Source organism: Acanthaster planci, linkage group LG02 (genome assembly GCF_054643075.1).
Source record: "Acanthaster planci isolate LZ-2023a linkage group LG02, COTS_SCS, whole genome shotgun sequence".
NCBI classification, from domain to species: Eukaryota; Metazoa; Echinodermata; class Asteroidea; order Valvatida; family Acanthasteridae; genus Acanthaster; species Acanthaster planci.
Genome location: NC_141778.1, coordinates 27,664,544 through 27,681,646, shown reverse-complemented (window position 1 = coordinate 27,681,646; position 17,103 = coordinate 27,664,544). Strand labels below are relative to the sequence as shown.

The 17,103-nt window shown below is 43.0% G+C and overlaps 1 protein-coding gene across 6 annotated transcripts in view; it reads right to left on the bottom strand.

Annotated features, from left to right (window-relative positions):
• Positions 1-17,103, bottom strand: part of zfand2b (zinc finger AN1-type containing 2B) — a 107,016-nt gene that overhangs the window by 36,099 nt on the left and 53,814 nt on the right. For 3 of the 6 annotated variants that reach the window (XM_087130528.1, XM_087130520.1, XM_087130514.1), the window contains one exon: positions 13,889-16,313. The exons of 1 other annotated variant lie outside the window; for it this stretch is intronic. In XM_087130528.1, coding sequence (XP_086986654.1) covers positions 15,869-16,313 — 445 coding nt within the window. In that variant the 3' untranslated portion in view covers positions 13,889-15,868. 2 more of the 6 variants (XM_087130542.1, XM_087130517.1) reach the window with 1 other exon arrangement.

Below are 17,103 nucleotides of genomic sequence, written 5' to 3'. Positions count from 1 at the left end.
CAGAGTTTATCGTCGTCACGTGTAATAAACAAATCGGGAGTATGACCAGATTCATGACTTGGAACATGCACGTGTTGGATCAGATTTCTCGAAAAACAAATATCATTAAACTTCATAGCTACTGGATTTTCTACATCATTGACAAGGATATTAAACTCACAACTGAGTACTGGCAAATGACAGTCTAAAACAACATCCAAGTAATTTTCAAATTCCTCAAAAAATGTATTAACCACTACCAGCTGAGGACTCCGAAATCGGAGCCGTATGGTTTATATGCGTGGCCAGGGTCTCCGAACTCGGACAAAGGAAACAGGGCCCTGTATAAAAAGACCATACTCCGAACAAAAGACCAGGCTGCTGGGCATTACTGGCATTTTTCACTCTCAAAAGTGGTGATAATCCAGCGTTATTTTGAAACTGTATACCAGGGTTTGGGGCATTGAGAGCAAGCGGATTACCACCGCGGACAAAAGTGCTCCACCACCGCAGCGATGAGCCACACAGCACCGCTGCACGCTAATCTGGCCCCTATTGAAAAGAGGTCAGCAGTGCACTACGCCAGGTTCTTGAACAAAAGACAGTTGTATAACACCGCACAATCTGGGCTCTGTTTACAAGGCTGCTGGCCTGGCTGAAATATTCGGGCGTCAATGAAGGTTACCTGTCAACTTAGAGTAGTGCCTAAAGATTACTTCATGCAGCTATAAACGACCGTTAAATGGAATGATGAATTGTTGAAGGATTTTGAAAACGGAAAAAATGGTAGTCATGCCGGCCCAGCATCATCAACATTGAAAAATGCCCCGGCATGAAGTGGTTAATAGGAATTGGATGTAGAGTGTATGGTTGAATAAGGACATTTGTACACAGCTATAAACTTCACTTGATTGCCTCTAAAACCAACTGTCCATTCAACAAACTCAAAAAATGCTGTCTCCCCAAAGTTGGTTTTATTCACCTTAAACAGGTCACTGCAAAAAACACCACTAATGCCCCCAACTGATCTATTTTGTCTGGGCCGATTGTTAATGGAATTACCAGGTGGAAGACAATGATCAAACTGCAAACTCATTTTCTTTCCGCCAAGTTTCGGTTAGAATACAAAAATCAATATTCTCATCAATGATATAATCGCAAAAGTTTTCACGCTTGTTTCTGATGGACCAAGTGTTTACTAAGGCCCATTTGAATGCAGGAACCAAGCTGCGAGCCTCAAGATATGGATAACGTACAGGTAAGTTAGAAATTCTCCGACCCTTGTCAGTCAGTATTGATGAGTGATCAACCGTCTTGTAAACGTCTGGAATATCAGACACCCTGTGATATTGGAGGGAGGTCACATCCAGGATACGTCTGTCTGCTACTCCGTCATCCTCACCTTGCTTGGCAATTCCAAGAGACTTCATGAGGCTCTTATCAATTGTAGATAAAAAAGATGTCCCTCGAAGTGCAAGTAGTTCAGCTCTTGTGTAACTCAGACAGGCTGCTGGAGAACCAGTATGAATTTGATTGTCATTCTGCTGCCATGGTGCTATTTCTGTAAGTGGGTGGGGATACTGTGATGACCTCAGGTATGTCACAGCCGATGACTGCCTAGCAATGCTGTAACGGTGAATATCGCTATGTGTGTTGTGAAGCACTAGTACGGGATTTTTAGCGATGTCAATGAAGATTGTTATATCCACCGAGGGATTACCGTAAGGAATGAGTAAACATGAATAACAATGTTTAGTCCACCTATATAGCACCTTGTGTGATCGTGGTGAATGAAGACTTGTGGAACGCAAAATAATGAAAGGCCTGTGCAGACTGAGCTTGTACGTTTTCAGATGAAAGTTGGCATGATGGTGAACAGATATTGCAATATCCTGGCCTCGGGTAGAATTTGCTACGGTTAGCAACACCAGTAATTGTACGACGAGTAGGCCTACTTGAAGTAGGTGGATACCTCTGGAAAAATTCTGAGCCATCCAGATAAAACAACTCCCTCCACGTTTTGGCAATTTGCAGCCAAACAATGCACATGAGGTTCCAAAATCTGGTCACTCCAATCCTCTCAGAAGATTAAAGCAAGAAAACAGTACCTTGTCCTTGGTTTGATGAGACAGCTATCAAATACTACATACGCAGAGTAACAATACAGGAAGACAGGTTTGAACATAAGACACAAAAGTGCAAATGATAAAGAGTGCGGCTAAGGGAAAGCCTTTCATAGCCTAAGACAGAGAAATACTGCAGGGCTCCAGAAGAGTGCAATATGAGACTGATGATGCTACATGGTGGTAATGTGGACGGCTGACACATCCAGCTCAGTTCATGAACTGCACTGACATCCCCTGAGGTAGCATGATAACTTCCAGCATACTACTTGCATGACACTGGACAAGGGGATGCCCTTAAAGAGTATACTGATATGCTCCACATACTGTTCCCCTACATGATGTGCAGGTACATGTAGATTGTAGCGTATGGGTTATTTCTATTCCACACACCACACACTGAGCCCACAGCGAGCGCGCAATGACCATCTAGATTACACGCATTTGTACACAGTGTATTGCTTTCCAAGCAAGACCCAGTTGTACTATGCTACGACATGCCCTGGAACTGCAACTCCGAAGTGCATTCCAACTCATTTTCCCTGAAGTCTTTCTTGGAGTCCATCCTACTTTCAGTTACACACATGAACAGTACATTCGGCCCACACAGACCCCCAATTCATGCTGTATGTGTCCTGCCAAACCACACACTGAAAACATGTGTCCGGTCACGGCACAGCGAGGTCCATTACCTCCACCAACCCTCAGTTTTACCCCGTAAGAACTATGCGTAGATTTCCTATCCATCCAGAGACTAAGTGTTGTACACAACCCAATGTACCGAGAAAGGCTCACCCTTTCCATCGTTGACCACATCCCCCGTAGCTCACTCACGAACAGCCTTTCACCCTCCCGCTCCCAAACTTTTCAGACTTTATCCCTCTCCAGAAACTAAGTCAGTGAAGAACAAGTGTGCACAAAATCCCCATAGACTTTTCTTCCATAGGCTTTCTACGTGTATGAATAATTCATCATCACCCAAATCCAGTGCTCCCATGGGCCAAGACACAGCCCCAAAAGTCTATATACCAGCTCAAGCAGTCAGCATCGATCATTCCCGAGCAGGCAGCTTTGGAGCAACAACTCCATGACTATTCGTGAGTGTATAGCTCTGATATGAAAAACCTTTTCTATCACTCCTGAATAAATAGCTTGGATTTGGACGCGCAGTACTTTGATTATTGTTCCAATGATAATACAGTAATATCCAGCCTTACTAGCAGCAGTTGCTCATTGTACATACGGAGACGATGAAAATAATTCTTCGGAATAGAACAATAGTATGTGTATTGGTCAATCCAATGATTCATTTCTTTTTGATCATGATCAATACTCTTATAAGTACTCTTATAAAACAAGGGTTTGAGATAAAGATACATACAGGCAATTTACAGGCAAATCAGGAGGAAATCAGTGAATCGAGTAGACAGACTAACTGCTAAAATACAGTCAAAGTAATCATCTCTGAACTCTCCAAATCTAGAACATGGAATGCAGCAAAGGCAACACTGGTCCTTCAGCAAATTGGGAAAGACTTTCAATGGAACTTATAGGACGTTCCAAACATCAGAGCAACTTGCTAATAAAAAAAAGTCTTTAGAAAGCTAAAAACTAATACAGTATCTTCTCAATAAAAATTACCCAAGCCTGGTCAATCAAGAGCCACCTTCCATGATGTGCATGAGAATTGACGGGAAACTTCTCAGTCAGTTTAGTAGTAATGCTTGGGTACACCAACAAAGTGATGGTTTCTGAACCAATGCTGTGGTGTGAATGGCTAAATGGATAAAAGGTCAGTGTAATGCTAAGATAAACAATGCTTAACTGTCAAGCGAGGGCGCTGCTGCAGGGCTGAATGCAAATGACCTGTCACACAACCAAAAGGTAATATTTCTGTGAACTTTGGCCCCCCATACAAGTTTTAGACAAATACACGTACATGTACGAGTGGTCCACTGTATCACAAAGGTTGATGGTAACAAGGTACACTGTTAAATGAAAAGCCTGACAATATACGGCCAATTCCATAAACAGAGTGCCACCAAGAGGTTGCTGCAAATGGTCCATATCTCAAGTTGATGGTCAACAAAACTATGTACATGTACATAGCCAACTCTCAGCAATTTAAGTGCATATCGACTAATAGCTTCAGGATTTTTTGAAAGAACAGGGCATTCCATGCAGTGGAATGGAGAGAAAGGATCTTGTACAGTTGGCAGAAAAGGCATCAGAGAGGCACAAGATTGTAGGATGTAGTTATCATAAAGAGGCGTTGAGAGCACACTAGAGAGTTTAGACAAGTGACACAACTGTGTTGTATTTAAATGATTGTGATGTCTCAGGCACAGATTTGAGAGAGATGGCATTAGTGTCTATCGGAGACGTCTTTACCTATCTCGTCAAAAATTGTGCACAGGCACTTTAGCAGTCATCAAAGTACAATATGCAAATTCCTTTGTGCTTGATTCAATTCGCTAAATCTTTCGATCAACTGCAGTACGCCCTCATGTCCCATGACGCATAGCGGAATTTGTGACTTTCTGATCAAACCGTAACATATTGTAATAAACGTACATTCTATATTTCTGAGTTTATGTGTATATTTTCTTGTTTTGGTGGTATAGTTTCTCTTTTCGTTTGTGTGCATTTTATAGATCGTTGACTCTACGCTGTTACTACCAAGCAATACATAGGGCCAATAGGGCGACCCTGGGATTGTTGGGGTTCGCGAGGAAGTGCGAGCGTTCCGAATTTTGCGACCCCACATTCCCCCATAGACCAACAGAAATCGGTCTGCGGAGGATCGAGTGGCTTCTTGCTAAACTTGTGATCCCGCGGCTAATCCCTGCTGGCAATACCATCTTTGGTTCAGTTCAGGGTTGGCCCACGCCATGCTTCAGGGCCTGAGCTACAGTGCGTGCGATATCCGTATTCTCAGTTCCCCAACTTAACACAGAAGCATCGCAGTCAATGATAGTGCAAAGTGGTGCTGCACTCGCGGTTGAGATTCCCCCGCTTGCTGGGCCTGGGCACAATACTTCTGTGTCCCGGTCCTGAAGCATTTTGAATGGGTGACATGGGTCGACAACAAGCTACTATGGGCAACACCCGACATTGGCATGGCTCAGAAGTTTATGCACCGGAGCGGCCCTACAACGCCAACATTGGCTACATCGGGCGCAACACCCCTGGTGCCATTGTCTTCAGACACCCTTTCAATCGGGGCACCCGGCCTGACACCCTACGGGGCAACACAACACTGCCCCTCGGTGCGCTACCTGCAGAGACAATACCGGGCCTTGCGGGCTCATCACCACCCGCGACAGTGACAACAGAGCCCACCGGCCTCCTATGCCGTCTAGGTGTTCGATCTCCGTATGTCACCCCGTCTTCCGGCTTCCTCCTGGGCCTTTCTGAGAAGACTTCTTCTACCCCTGCAGTTCACCAGCCCCATCCTGCTGTATCTTTACTGCAGCATGGGCAGGCCTCTGACGCTCCAACTCACCAGGAGTCAACCGCTGGCTCTATAACCAGTTCACCCGTACGCAAGAAATGCAAAAATTCTTCCTCCTCTTCTACGGGGTCTAAGTGGAAAAAGTCTCACTTCTCGCAGAAGGAGGATACGTCGGCCGACATCATGTCAGCGGTCTGCATGTTCTCGGAGAAGCTCATTTCTACAGCCAGCTGTCTAGAGCCCACTGCTCCCGCGGCGAATGCCCCAGATCCGGACCCTTTGCTGGCGCAACATGGATCTGCATCCGCACCCGGATCCAGATCCACATCCAGATCCACATCCGCACCTGCGTTCATTGGCGATCCAATCTTCATATGATGGTTTCACCCCTTTGACTTATCCAGGTTCCGGCGCAGACTACAACTCACGTCCGGCCCCTGGCCACCCTACTAGACATGATGATATACCTCCTTCCTCAACTGCGGATGGAGCAGAATACGTCCTCTGAAAATGAGGATATCTCCTCTGCAGCCAACCTTAACCCTCCATCTTGTTCAGACGGATATGATCCACATATTAAGCTTGCCTTCCAATCAGTCTACAGCTGAGGCCTCTTCACATGCTTCCTTCAAGCGCCATCCTGCTAGGTTGGAGGCATCAATGCCGATTTTTCCCAAACTTCCACTTGACCGCTCATGCTTTGAGATGTTTAACCACTTCATGCCAGGACATTTTTCAATCAATGATGATGATGGGCCGGCTGACTGTCATTTTTTCCGTTTTCAAAATCCTTCAAAAATTCATCATTTCATTTAACGGTCGTCTATAGCCGCTCTAAGTGATCTTTAGGCACTACTCTAAGTTGACAGGTGACCTTCATTGATGCCCGAGTATTTCAGCCAGGCCTGCAGCCTTGTAAACAGAGCCCAGATTGTGCGGTGTTGTACAACTGTCTTTTGTTTACGAACCTGGCTTAGTGCACTGCTGACCTCTTTTCAATAGGGGCCAGATTAGCGTGCAGCAGTGCTGTGTGGCTCATCGCTGCGGTGGTGGAGAGCTTTTGTCCCCGGTGGTAATCCGCTCGCTTTCAATGCCCCAAACCCTGTTATATGGTTTCAAAACAAGGCTGGATTATCACCACTTTCGAGAGTGAAAAATGTCAGTAATGCCCAGCAGCCTGGTCTTTTGTTTGGAGTACGTTTTTTTGTTACAGGGCCCTGTTTCCTTTGTCCGAGTTCAGAGACCCTGGCCACCCATATAAACCATACGTCTCCAATCCCGGAGTCCCTGGCAGGAAGTGGTTAAAGTTCTCATCAGTGCTAAACAATGGTGTCCATAACCACCCAGGGCCTCGACTTATTTCCAGTTTGCCAGGGAGGACTTTGATAATTTCCTCTCTGTCCCCGAGATTCCAATGGAAGCTAAAGATAAACTTTCTTCTGACGCTCACAAACCTACAGGAAAGTCTCCATTTAAAGACAAGGACAACGAACGCTCTTCAAATCAATTGGGAAGGGATGTCGGCCTACGCCTTCCCTCTAATATCCCTAATACCAGCAGTTCTCTCCAAGATCGAAAGGGAACGCTGCCACATCCTTCTCATCGCCCCCTTTTGGCCACGCCAGCCATGGTTCCCTCGTTTGACAAGACTTCTCAGCCAGGTACCAGTGATACTTCCTGACAGACTGGATCTGCTACATCAGCCGAAGTCGGGCGTGCTTCACCCTCATCCGACGTCACTACACCTGACCTGTTGGCTATTGTCAAACAGTCCTTCAGATCAGCAGGACTTTATGATGAAGCTGCCGAAATGGCCTCGAAGAGTCGACGCCAGTCTACACGCAACATCTATGACTCCAGATTACGACATTTTACTTTGTGGTGTTCAGAGGGAGGTTTGTCTCCGACCAAAGTTTCTGTGACCTCTGTAGCTGACTTCTTCATGCACCTGTTCAAATCAGATCTCCAGGTTTCAACTATCCGTAACTAACGGTCAGCCATTGCGGCTATACATGATGGCTTTCCAGATGGTTCGACTGTGTCCGACAACACTTCTCTTAAACATCTTCTCCGGGGGATGTTTCTTGAGCATCCCCCAACTGAGAGACTAATTTCTACATGGGACTTGTCAGCTGTCCCCCAACTGCTTGCTGGTCCTCCCTTTGAGCCTCTCAGCGACGCATCGTTGATTAACTTATCGGTGAAACTGGCATTCCTGCTGGCATTTACTACCTCACGGCATGGCAGTGAACTAAAGGCCTTGTCCATCTCAGATGGCCACATCCGATGGGAACCTCACGGTGTTTGTCTCATCCCAACGCTAGGGTTTCTCACCAAGAACCATTCAGTTTCCTTTCATCCTCCTGACATTTTTGAACCAGACATTACCAAACACACTGGAACTCCCGATGACAAACTACGGTGCCCAGTGTGGACTCTTAAATAGCACCTAGCCAAAACCCAAAACTCAGAGATACAACTTTGCAGCTTTTCATCACACAATAAAACCTCACCGAGCTGCGACCAGAGACACTTTAGCCAGATGGGCAGTTTCCGAACTCTGTGGAAAATGAAACGTGACACTTCAGCAGGGATCATGATATCCGAGCAGTTTTTACATCTTGGGCCTACTTCAGGGGTGTACCAATGGAGGAAATATGTAAGGTAACATGCTGGAAGACCCCATCTACCTTCACCACATGCTACCTCACCGATGTTCTACAAAAGGACTCCGCACATGGCAGAGCGGTCCTAACAGCGGCCACATCCATACAGAAAGGTTCCTCATTGAAGCGGCCCACCACTAGAATGAACAACTCCATTATGTGGTGATTCTGCAATAAATTTGGACAATTTCTTATTCCTCTGGCATTCTCATTATGTAGTGCGTCCTCGCCGCACCCCCCTCCAAGGGCTCAGTGCTACTCTGCATATTTAGCGACTGTTTGGGGTAGGTTGAAAGGAGAAGACTCCTCCCCCACAGAAATGTAGGTGAGGTCTGCTATGAATACCTACCCCAAACAGTCGGCTCCCTCCAATCCTTCCCCATTTTTGACTTGGATGGTTTCAATACCGGAAAAGGACGAAAATGGTGGCCATTCCGCTATGCGCCATGGGACATGAGGGCGCACTACGGTCGATCAGAAGATTTAGCGAATTGAATCAGACGCAAAGGAATTTGCATATTTAGCGACTGTTTGGGGTAGGTATTCAATAGCAGACCTCACCCACATTTCTGTGGGGGAGGAATTTTGACAAGAATTGCACATACGTTTTTCACTGACATGATGATATTTAATTTTTTCAGTAAAAAGGCAAAAATGTTTCAATTTTGGAATTTTTTTTACTGATTAGAAATGTTTGCAGGTTTTGCACATATTGAACAGTAAATCCCCCCTCTGTGAGCCTTCCTGTTCCTAGTATTAACCACTACCAGCCGGGGACTCCGAAATCGGAGCCGTATGGTTTATATGTGTGGCCGGGGTCTCCGAACTTGGACAAAGGAAACAGGGCCCTGTAACAAAAGACCTTACTCCGAACAAAAGACCAGGCTGCTGGGCATTACCGGCATTTTTCACTCTCAAAAGTGGTGATAATCCAGCCTTGTTTTGAAACCGTATGGCAGGGTTTGGGGCATTGAGAGCGAGCGGATTACCACCGGGAACAAAAGCTCTCCACCACCGCAGCGATGAGCCACACAGCAGCGCTTGCACGCTAATCTGGCCCCTATTGAAAAGAGGTCAGCAGTGCACTAAGCCAGGTTCGTGAACAAAAGACAGTTGTATAACACTGCACAATCTGGGCTCTGTTTACAAGGCTGCAGGCCTGGCTGAAATATTCGGGTGTCAATGAAGGTCACCTGTCAACATAGAGTAGTGCCTAAAGATTACTCCATGCGGCTATAAATGACTGTTAAATGGAATGATGAATTTTTGAAGGATTTTGAAAACGGAAAAAATGATAGTCATGCCGGCCCAGCATCATCAACGTTGAAAAATGCCCCGGCACAAAGTACGAATGAATACACAAAATCTGGGTTAGCAAGATTTATGTTTCAGGAATTCTGTCCACTTGTTTTGATTTAAATCAGCTTTTTGGATTCAGTAAGTGTATTTGAAGCAAAGAATTTATAATCGTGATTTAATTTTACTTCATTTAAATTGCCCATTTCAGAGTTTAACCATAGAGAGGAAGGACACAGAAGGACTTAAAACTCTGGCACTTCAAAGTACTTGATGGTAAGACAAACAGCTAAGCCAGTAATATCCTGGCAATATTTTGTGTGTTTTGTTTGCAATAAACTACAACTTATTGCCGTGACCAGGAAAAAGAGAGTGAAAAGTCTCTAGCAGCATTAGATGTACCTTTGCCATCATGAATAAACTTTTTACTTTGATACCCTGTTCCATTATCCATGCATTGTTTGTAATTTTATTTTGTCTCTCCAAAACATCAGTTTTCAAAGTCTTTGGCTGAGACTGGCCAACTACGTGTACATGTTGACCACCATTGGGCAGTTAAGTTCGTAACGAACAAAATACACTATTTCATCACAAGGAGTGCTCGATAGATCTCATGAAATACCTTTTTGTATAAATGCCGTAATAAAAATGATTTAAATAAAACACAATATCTTATAAACAACTTCGCTATTCATTTTAAAAATAACTCTAGAAGAAAGTGTTCGATAAGGGCAATGACTGCACAGGAACACTAAGGGCACACAGCCTAATACAAGCAACTATGCAAGCATTAAATTTAATATTGTTTTCAGATCATACAGAGCACTAACGATTGCATGAACATTCAACTTCCTATACTGCAGTGCACAACGTTTTAAGGATACAGATTACCAGTGAAAAATTGCAGCAATGATCAGAGGGTTCAAAAGGGGCTTATGGTGGTAACAGTGGCATAATCTCTCAAAAAAGGAAAGATTTCCTCCACTATTGACAACTGAAAATTGGCAATTCTAAGCAACTTGGTCTTTTGCTCCGATCGAGTATGGTCTTTTGTTATAAGGCCTAGCTCTTTTGTCCAGTTTTGTGTATAAAGCCCATGTGCCCGAAACCGGGCTCCCGGCAGCATATGGTTTAAGAGTAGGGGTACCACTGCCTTTTGATGTGATTTCATATTAGCAAAGCTGCCACTTGGAGAAGGTTTCTCTGGAACAGTTTTGTCCTAACGCTGGACACTGGGCATTGTCAAGTCATTACTAGCTTAAGTTGTAGCCGTTAATGTATGAGCTGCAGTACTCGATTGACGTGGACTGCTTTCATTTGCCTTGTCTTTCATTTTCTTGGTAATATAAACCTGAAGATCCTTTGCCTTGTCACTGTCAGCCATCCATTTCTGGTAGACGTCACTCACATTTTGTATAGCATTCGATGTCATCATCTTGCATTATTCCCAAAAATACTGTCGGTGGCTAATACTGGACAAATATTCACTTCAAATACATTGCATACTGAGTGACAGCCACACAGTGCTGCATTGCTTCAAAATCTTTGGTGGTTCCAAACTACAATGGAGCTGCTTTTCACACAGACTTGACATTTATTTGTTGCCCTTTACATGTTCAGTATATTGACAGAAGCAGACAATGAGGAGCTCCTCAATGATACAGGGAACTTGGTAGCAGCTCCTTCTGCTGCTAAATGTACCTTTGTGTGTTACAGTAATGACATGTGCAGCCAAAAAAGTCGAGTCAAATGTTTCGTTTTTAAATTCTCTGGAATTGTGAAATACAAATAAATTTTCATAAAATCTAAAACAAGTCTTCAGTAGACATCAGCTTGTCACAGTATGGTTGAAATAGAGATTTTTGTGGATTATAACATGGATTATTTTAGGTGCCTGAAGAAGTTTTTAAAGTGATCCGGAACTGATTAAACCACTAGAAGTGTCATTGTCACTTACGTCGATCCTGAAAGTCCAATTTAAAGGTTAAAATTTCAAAAATACTTTTGTTGTATCTCCTACTTACAAGGTTGACTACTGACCACCTTTTACTAGTACCTGAGGACTACATACATTTGAGCTGCAATCAGACTGAAAACTATTTGCAATCTGGAACCGGAAAAATGACTATAATTAAGGCTGATTAATAGCTGATGCAAAACAGTTACCTTGATAATGCTGCATCTAACACTTAATTTCTGCAGTGTATGAATAGTCTGTTGCCAGACAAGAGTAAATGTGTAATACTTGGAGTTTGACCGACAAACTGCACATGAATGCCATCTGTGCTATATTTTCTCAACCAATGTTGCATACCGTACAACTTCCAATGACTTGTATTTCTTTTTTTCGAAACAAATGTACACAAAATTATTCTGACAACAATAATAATAAAAAACCTCCAGACACAATACAAGTTTTATGTCCAAAATATACATGTAAATCATCCATGTCACATCAAAACACTTTGTAAGGCATACATGCATGCTGTACAATGTGTCACAGGATGTTGTCATCAGCCCAACACACACAATATTTGACCTCGTGTGTTTCAGATTTTGGCCCAATTTGCTTTGGAAAGAAAATGCTTCATTCCCACGGTGCTTGCTTTTTGTCAATTATCTATCTATGCTTATCCATCTCAAGAACCCTATGTGTCAAAATGTGTTTTGAAGGCCTTTTGAATTCCTCTTTAAATGCTGGCAATACAAGTACTTAATTGGGATTACATAACCCAATCACAAGAGGATATAAGGAGTACTGAGTATTATATAGCTGAAAAGCTGAATGGCTGTTCCCTTATTAATTTGGAATATTCAGTTTTGTTGTCATCAGCCATGGAACATAGTATCGCTGAAGCAAAGACCTCAGTTTGAAACAACCAATTTTCTCTCAAACCCCATTTTCCAGTATAGACATTTCCGATACCATAGTTTTCTATTTCTTTCAGATAGGTTTGCAGCAATATGCATGTAAATTCAAATTCAAGCCCATATCTCAGGATAGCTTTTGTGATTTTGGAAATCCAAAATGCTATGTTTGAAGCACATCACAAATGTTGAAACTTAAGCACTTGCTGCCCGGTGGATTTTTCAAGATTTTCCGTTTTCAAAATTCTTCAAAAATTCATCATTTCATGTAATGGCCGTTTATACCAAAATGAAGGACTCTTTGGGCACTACTCTAAAGCTAACAGGTAAAATTCATTGACTCCTGAATATCTCAGTCAGGCCTGCAGCCTTGGAAAAAGAGCCCAGATTGTGCAGTGTTACGTAAGATTCTTTTGTTCCTGAAACCGGCACAGTGCACTGCTGACCTCATCGCTGCGGTGGTGGAGAGCTTTTGTCCCCAGTGGTAATCCGCTCGCTCTATATGCCCCAAACCGCGGTATACTGTTTCAAAACAAAGCTGGATTATCTCCACTATTGAGAGCAAAAAGATGTCAGTAATGCCCAGCAACTGAGTCTTTTGTGCTGAGCACGGTCTTTTGTTATAAGGCCCAACTCTTTTGTCCCAGTTCCAGGCTCCCCGGCTCTGCATATGAAGCCTACGTACCCTAAAATGGGTTGCCCAGCAGGGAGTGGTTAAACTCAGATGAACTGCAATATAGGGTCTAATCAAAAGATGCTATAGTACCACATAACTACACAGCTTCCTTGAGATTGGCCATCATTACCATAGGCAAGCATTTGTGTATGTTGTACGCTGAAAATTTGACAGTGGGGCAGACTTTCAGACAAACTAATCATACATTCATATCAAATGGCACTATGGTCATTACTTGTATCGTGTATAGTAGTTGTTCATCATTTCAATCCAGTACTGGGTGCTGGCTCCACAATTTCTTATACGTTTTGCTGTTTGTAAAGCTTTAAAGGCTTGTTTATGATAAACATGTAAATACCATGCTTGAAGGCACTGTCTTTGCCCATGATACTTTTGGTTGTACATGGGGTTAACGAGGGTTAGAATTTAGCACCATACACTGCATGTACATGTATATACATGAACCAATAAAAAATATTACAATTTGCAGGAGCCATTTGCCCTGTTAAAGAACTAAACAATTTTCAAGCTAAACAAGCATTTATACAGACTTAGGGGAAGCTGTTTACATGAGCATACTTTTTCCAGGAATGTATTTTCATATACGTATGTGTGCAAATGTAAATAAAAAAGCTTCAAGTAGAACAGTCATCTCAAAATACGAAGTGCAAATTTATACATGATGTTTCCACATCTACATGTACTGAAAAGCTTTCTACACACAAACCTGTCCAGATTCTTGTCAGAAGTGGCCTTTTGAGGCTCTGCAGATCCACCAGTAGCACCATGTGATGAAGCTCTGTTTATAGCTGCAGAACTATTAAGAACAAAGGAGACCTTAGTAAATACATGTACTTTGGCTTTTCCTTCTAAATCATTAAGCAAAAGTGTCCTCTGGTCAAATGGATGTAGAGTTCTGTAAAATATTCTAAGACCACTATCATTTTTGTCCTTTGATGCCACTCAGAGCATATCAGTGACTCTGATATGAGCTCAGTTCCTCATATTCCCATCATTTACTATGAATGCAATGATAAAAAGGTAAAGTAACGTCAATTCATATTTTAACTTCCTAATATATCAAGCATTTTTCCGACTTAGAACAAAAAATCTCACTTTAATTCTTTAATCGAAGAACCAAAAACTAATTGCTGTTAATTCTGAATACCAAAATTAACAGTGTTGGGACATGTAATAGTCTCTGTCAAATATCAGTATTTGGTGGTATGGTCTTTGCTCTTGATGACAGCAATGATGGGCCTTGGCATGCTCTCCGCTGGCCTCATAACATTCTTTTGGTGGTGGTCATTGCTGCCCACTCCTGACGCAAATCTTCAAACAGCTCTGCTCTGTTGGATGGCTTGTGGTCTTGCATTTTTTGTTTTATACATTCCACAATTTTTCAATAGGATTTAAGTCCAGTAACTGAGCAGGCCAGGTCATGATCTGGATGTTATGGTCTGTCATCTGTTGTCTTAACTGATTTTGCTGTGTGGCAAGGGACGTTGTCCTGCTGAAAACCAAATCATCAGAGATGGGAAACAGGTACTGGCCTGATGACAGTAGACTCTACTCCAGAACGTGTTTGTAGGTGGTGTAGTTCATCTGTCCATCATGTAATCACATTTATTCAATTCAAAGTGGACAGGATTGAATTGGGTCATATACGCGTAGCCCTACCTTTGCTTGGTAGCCTTCAATTGGTGAGTAAGTGGGGCGCGACCACACGGCAGCGGGCTGTTCCTGATACTTTCTGCCACTGCATGGATGTGCCTTACAATCCACCAACTCAGGTATGCAATTTTACTAGTTACTGACATTTAGGTAACCTATAATTACTTGTTTGATCTTGCATGAATTTAGAGTTAGAACATAAAGAAATAGATGTGCAGACATTCCTTAAAAGTGATTAATTTAAGGAAGACAAAGTGCATTGATTTCGCAAACATGGCGGCTTCATTAATTGCTATACACAACCATGATGGATGTACAGTGCCATGCTGCTTTAACGAACATGACTGGGTCCACACTACATGTTCGGTACAGTGGACGTTCAGTAAAGCAAAATTAACTGCTGAACGTTTCATTGTCCTGTGAAATAATGCCCTCTCTTGTCTAATTGAAGTGCACCCTCTTGTGATACTATGACTTGCTGTTTTCCTGATGTTTTGCTGTTGCACTCACGTTCAAGGTTTTTAAAATTTTATACTGTATCTGTTGACATTTTTTGTCAAGTACCAAAATTAGTTTCAAATTTATCCTTAAAGTTGTGAGTGATCTTTGTTCGGCCTGACCCCTTCACGGCGGGATTATTTTGACCGCGACTGCTGGGCTGTGGTATGCCCTGAATGGAGGGCTTTGTCCAGCAGCAGGCCCCATTGAACCAGCAGCTGCATGGTGAATAGAATGTGTGTGTAGTATGCACTAATCCTCACACAATGGTGTGGTAGTAGAAGTCCTCCCTAGCGAAGGGGTTAATGTTGTTTTTATAATGAATGAATGAAAATAAAAACATGTACATGTATAATAAATAACAACATGATGAAGAGGAGGAAGGGAATACTTGTGTTTTATTTATTTTCTATCTTTTTTGAGGGAGGAGATTGGGGCTCAGAGCAGTTGCACGGGATCTATATCTTTTTTGAACATGTATTGGTTCTGAAGAGAACCGTTTGGTTTGAAGTTCAACTTGACAGAGACTGGTTACATCTTGAAAAAGTCTGTCAGCTTTTTCTGCTTCATCGCCTCATCTCCCTTTCGTCCGATGACATTCTTGATGTGCTGCGCGTTGATGGTTGTTATGGGGTCAATGTTTTCCTGAGATTCCAAGAAGTGCAGAACATGACCCAAACCTGCCAGTGCCTCGGTTGCAAGTGGGAGGGGTGCCCTCCAATTCTTCATCGCTGTCATCTTCAGCAATCGGATTTGCCTTTGGAACAGGCCCTCCTGTCACAGCCTGCGCAATCTCATCGTCACTCCATTCCATCTCAGCATCCGTTGGCAAATCATCATCGAGGGCTTCCCATGCAGCAATAACTGCTGATTCACCCATCCCTTCCGAGTTCCGCTGGTATCCAAGTTGCTGAACCAGCTGTGTGAGGGGCACATCATCATCATCTTCTGCCGGTTCACTTCCTTGAACTGGAGTGCCGAGGGTCTTCTTCCAGGCATCTTGAATAGATTTTGGCTTGACTGCTTTCCATGCTTTTGCGATCATGTAGCATACAGTATGATGCATTTGAAAGTTAACGCTGTGAAAAGGAATGGGAAAAAATGAAAGAAATTCGCATTCTGCCCACAACTTTCCCCCCTGCGAATTCGCAGCAAATTTGCAGCAAATCGGATGCAAAAGGGACAAACGACGTGCAAAAACAGAGTGAAAATTGTGCGAAAACAATGCGAATCTTTTGTGAACACGGCGTGAAACATTTGCAAAAACATTGAGAAAAAAATGTGTGCTAAAACAACGTGAAAATTTTGCGAAAGCAGTGCGAAAGGTTCTGAAAATCATGCAGAAACTTCTGAAAACGAGAAGCATTGTGCAGCGAAAATGCTCAACACTTGCCACACGTGCATGACTATTATGCAGTGAAGAGTCCATTACGCAGGGGCCAACTCACCACGTGGAGTGTGCTGTTGTAGCCTAGTAGCGATTTCCTCAGCCAAGCCGTCTGGTCCATGCAGCGCAACTGCGAGCATGTGCTCACCATGGCGAGCCGCGCTTGCGTGGTGCAGTTGTTTTCTTGGATTACCAAAGATAAACACTTGTCAAAGTCGGAAAATAAATGTTTAAAAAGTTGTCTGGATGTTGAGTGAGTCCCCAAGTCCTGAAGTCACGAAGCACATGAAATGTGTGTATTACAACAAACTTAACTTGCTCTGCTGTGGCGACATGGGTTATTTGCCCGCTTTTTATTTATTCTTGTGGTGTAGTTTGGCCCACAAAAAAATAAAAATGAAATACTACATGTAGTATTTTGTTACCGAAAGGTTTCTTTCGATCGACAAATAAAATCAACTGCTTAAATTGCATATGTATCT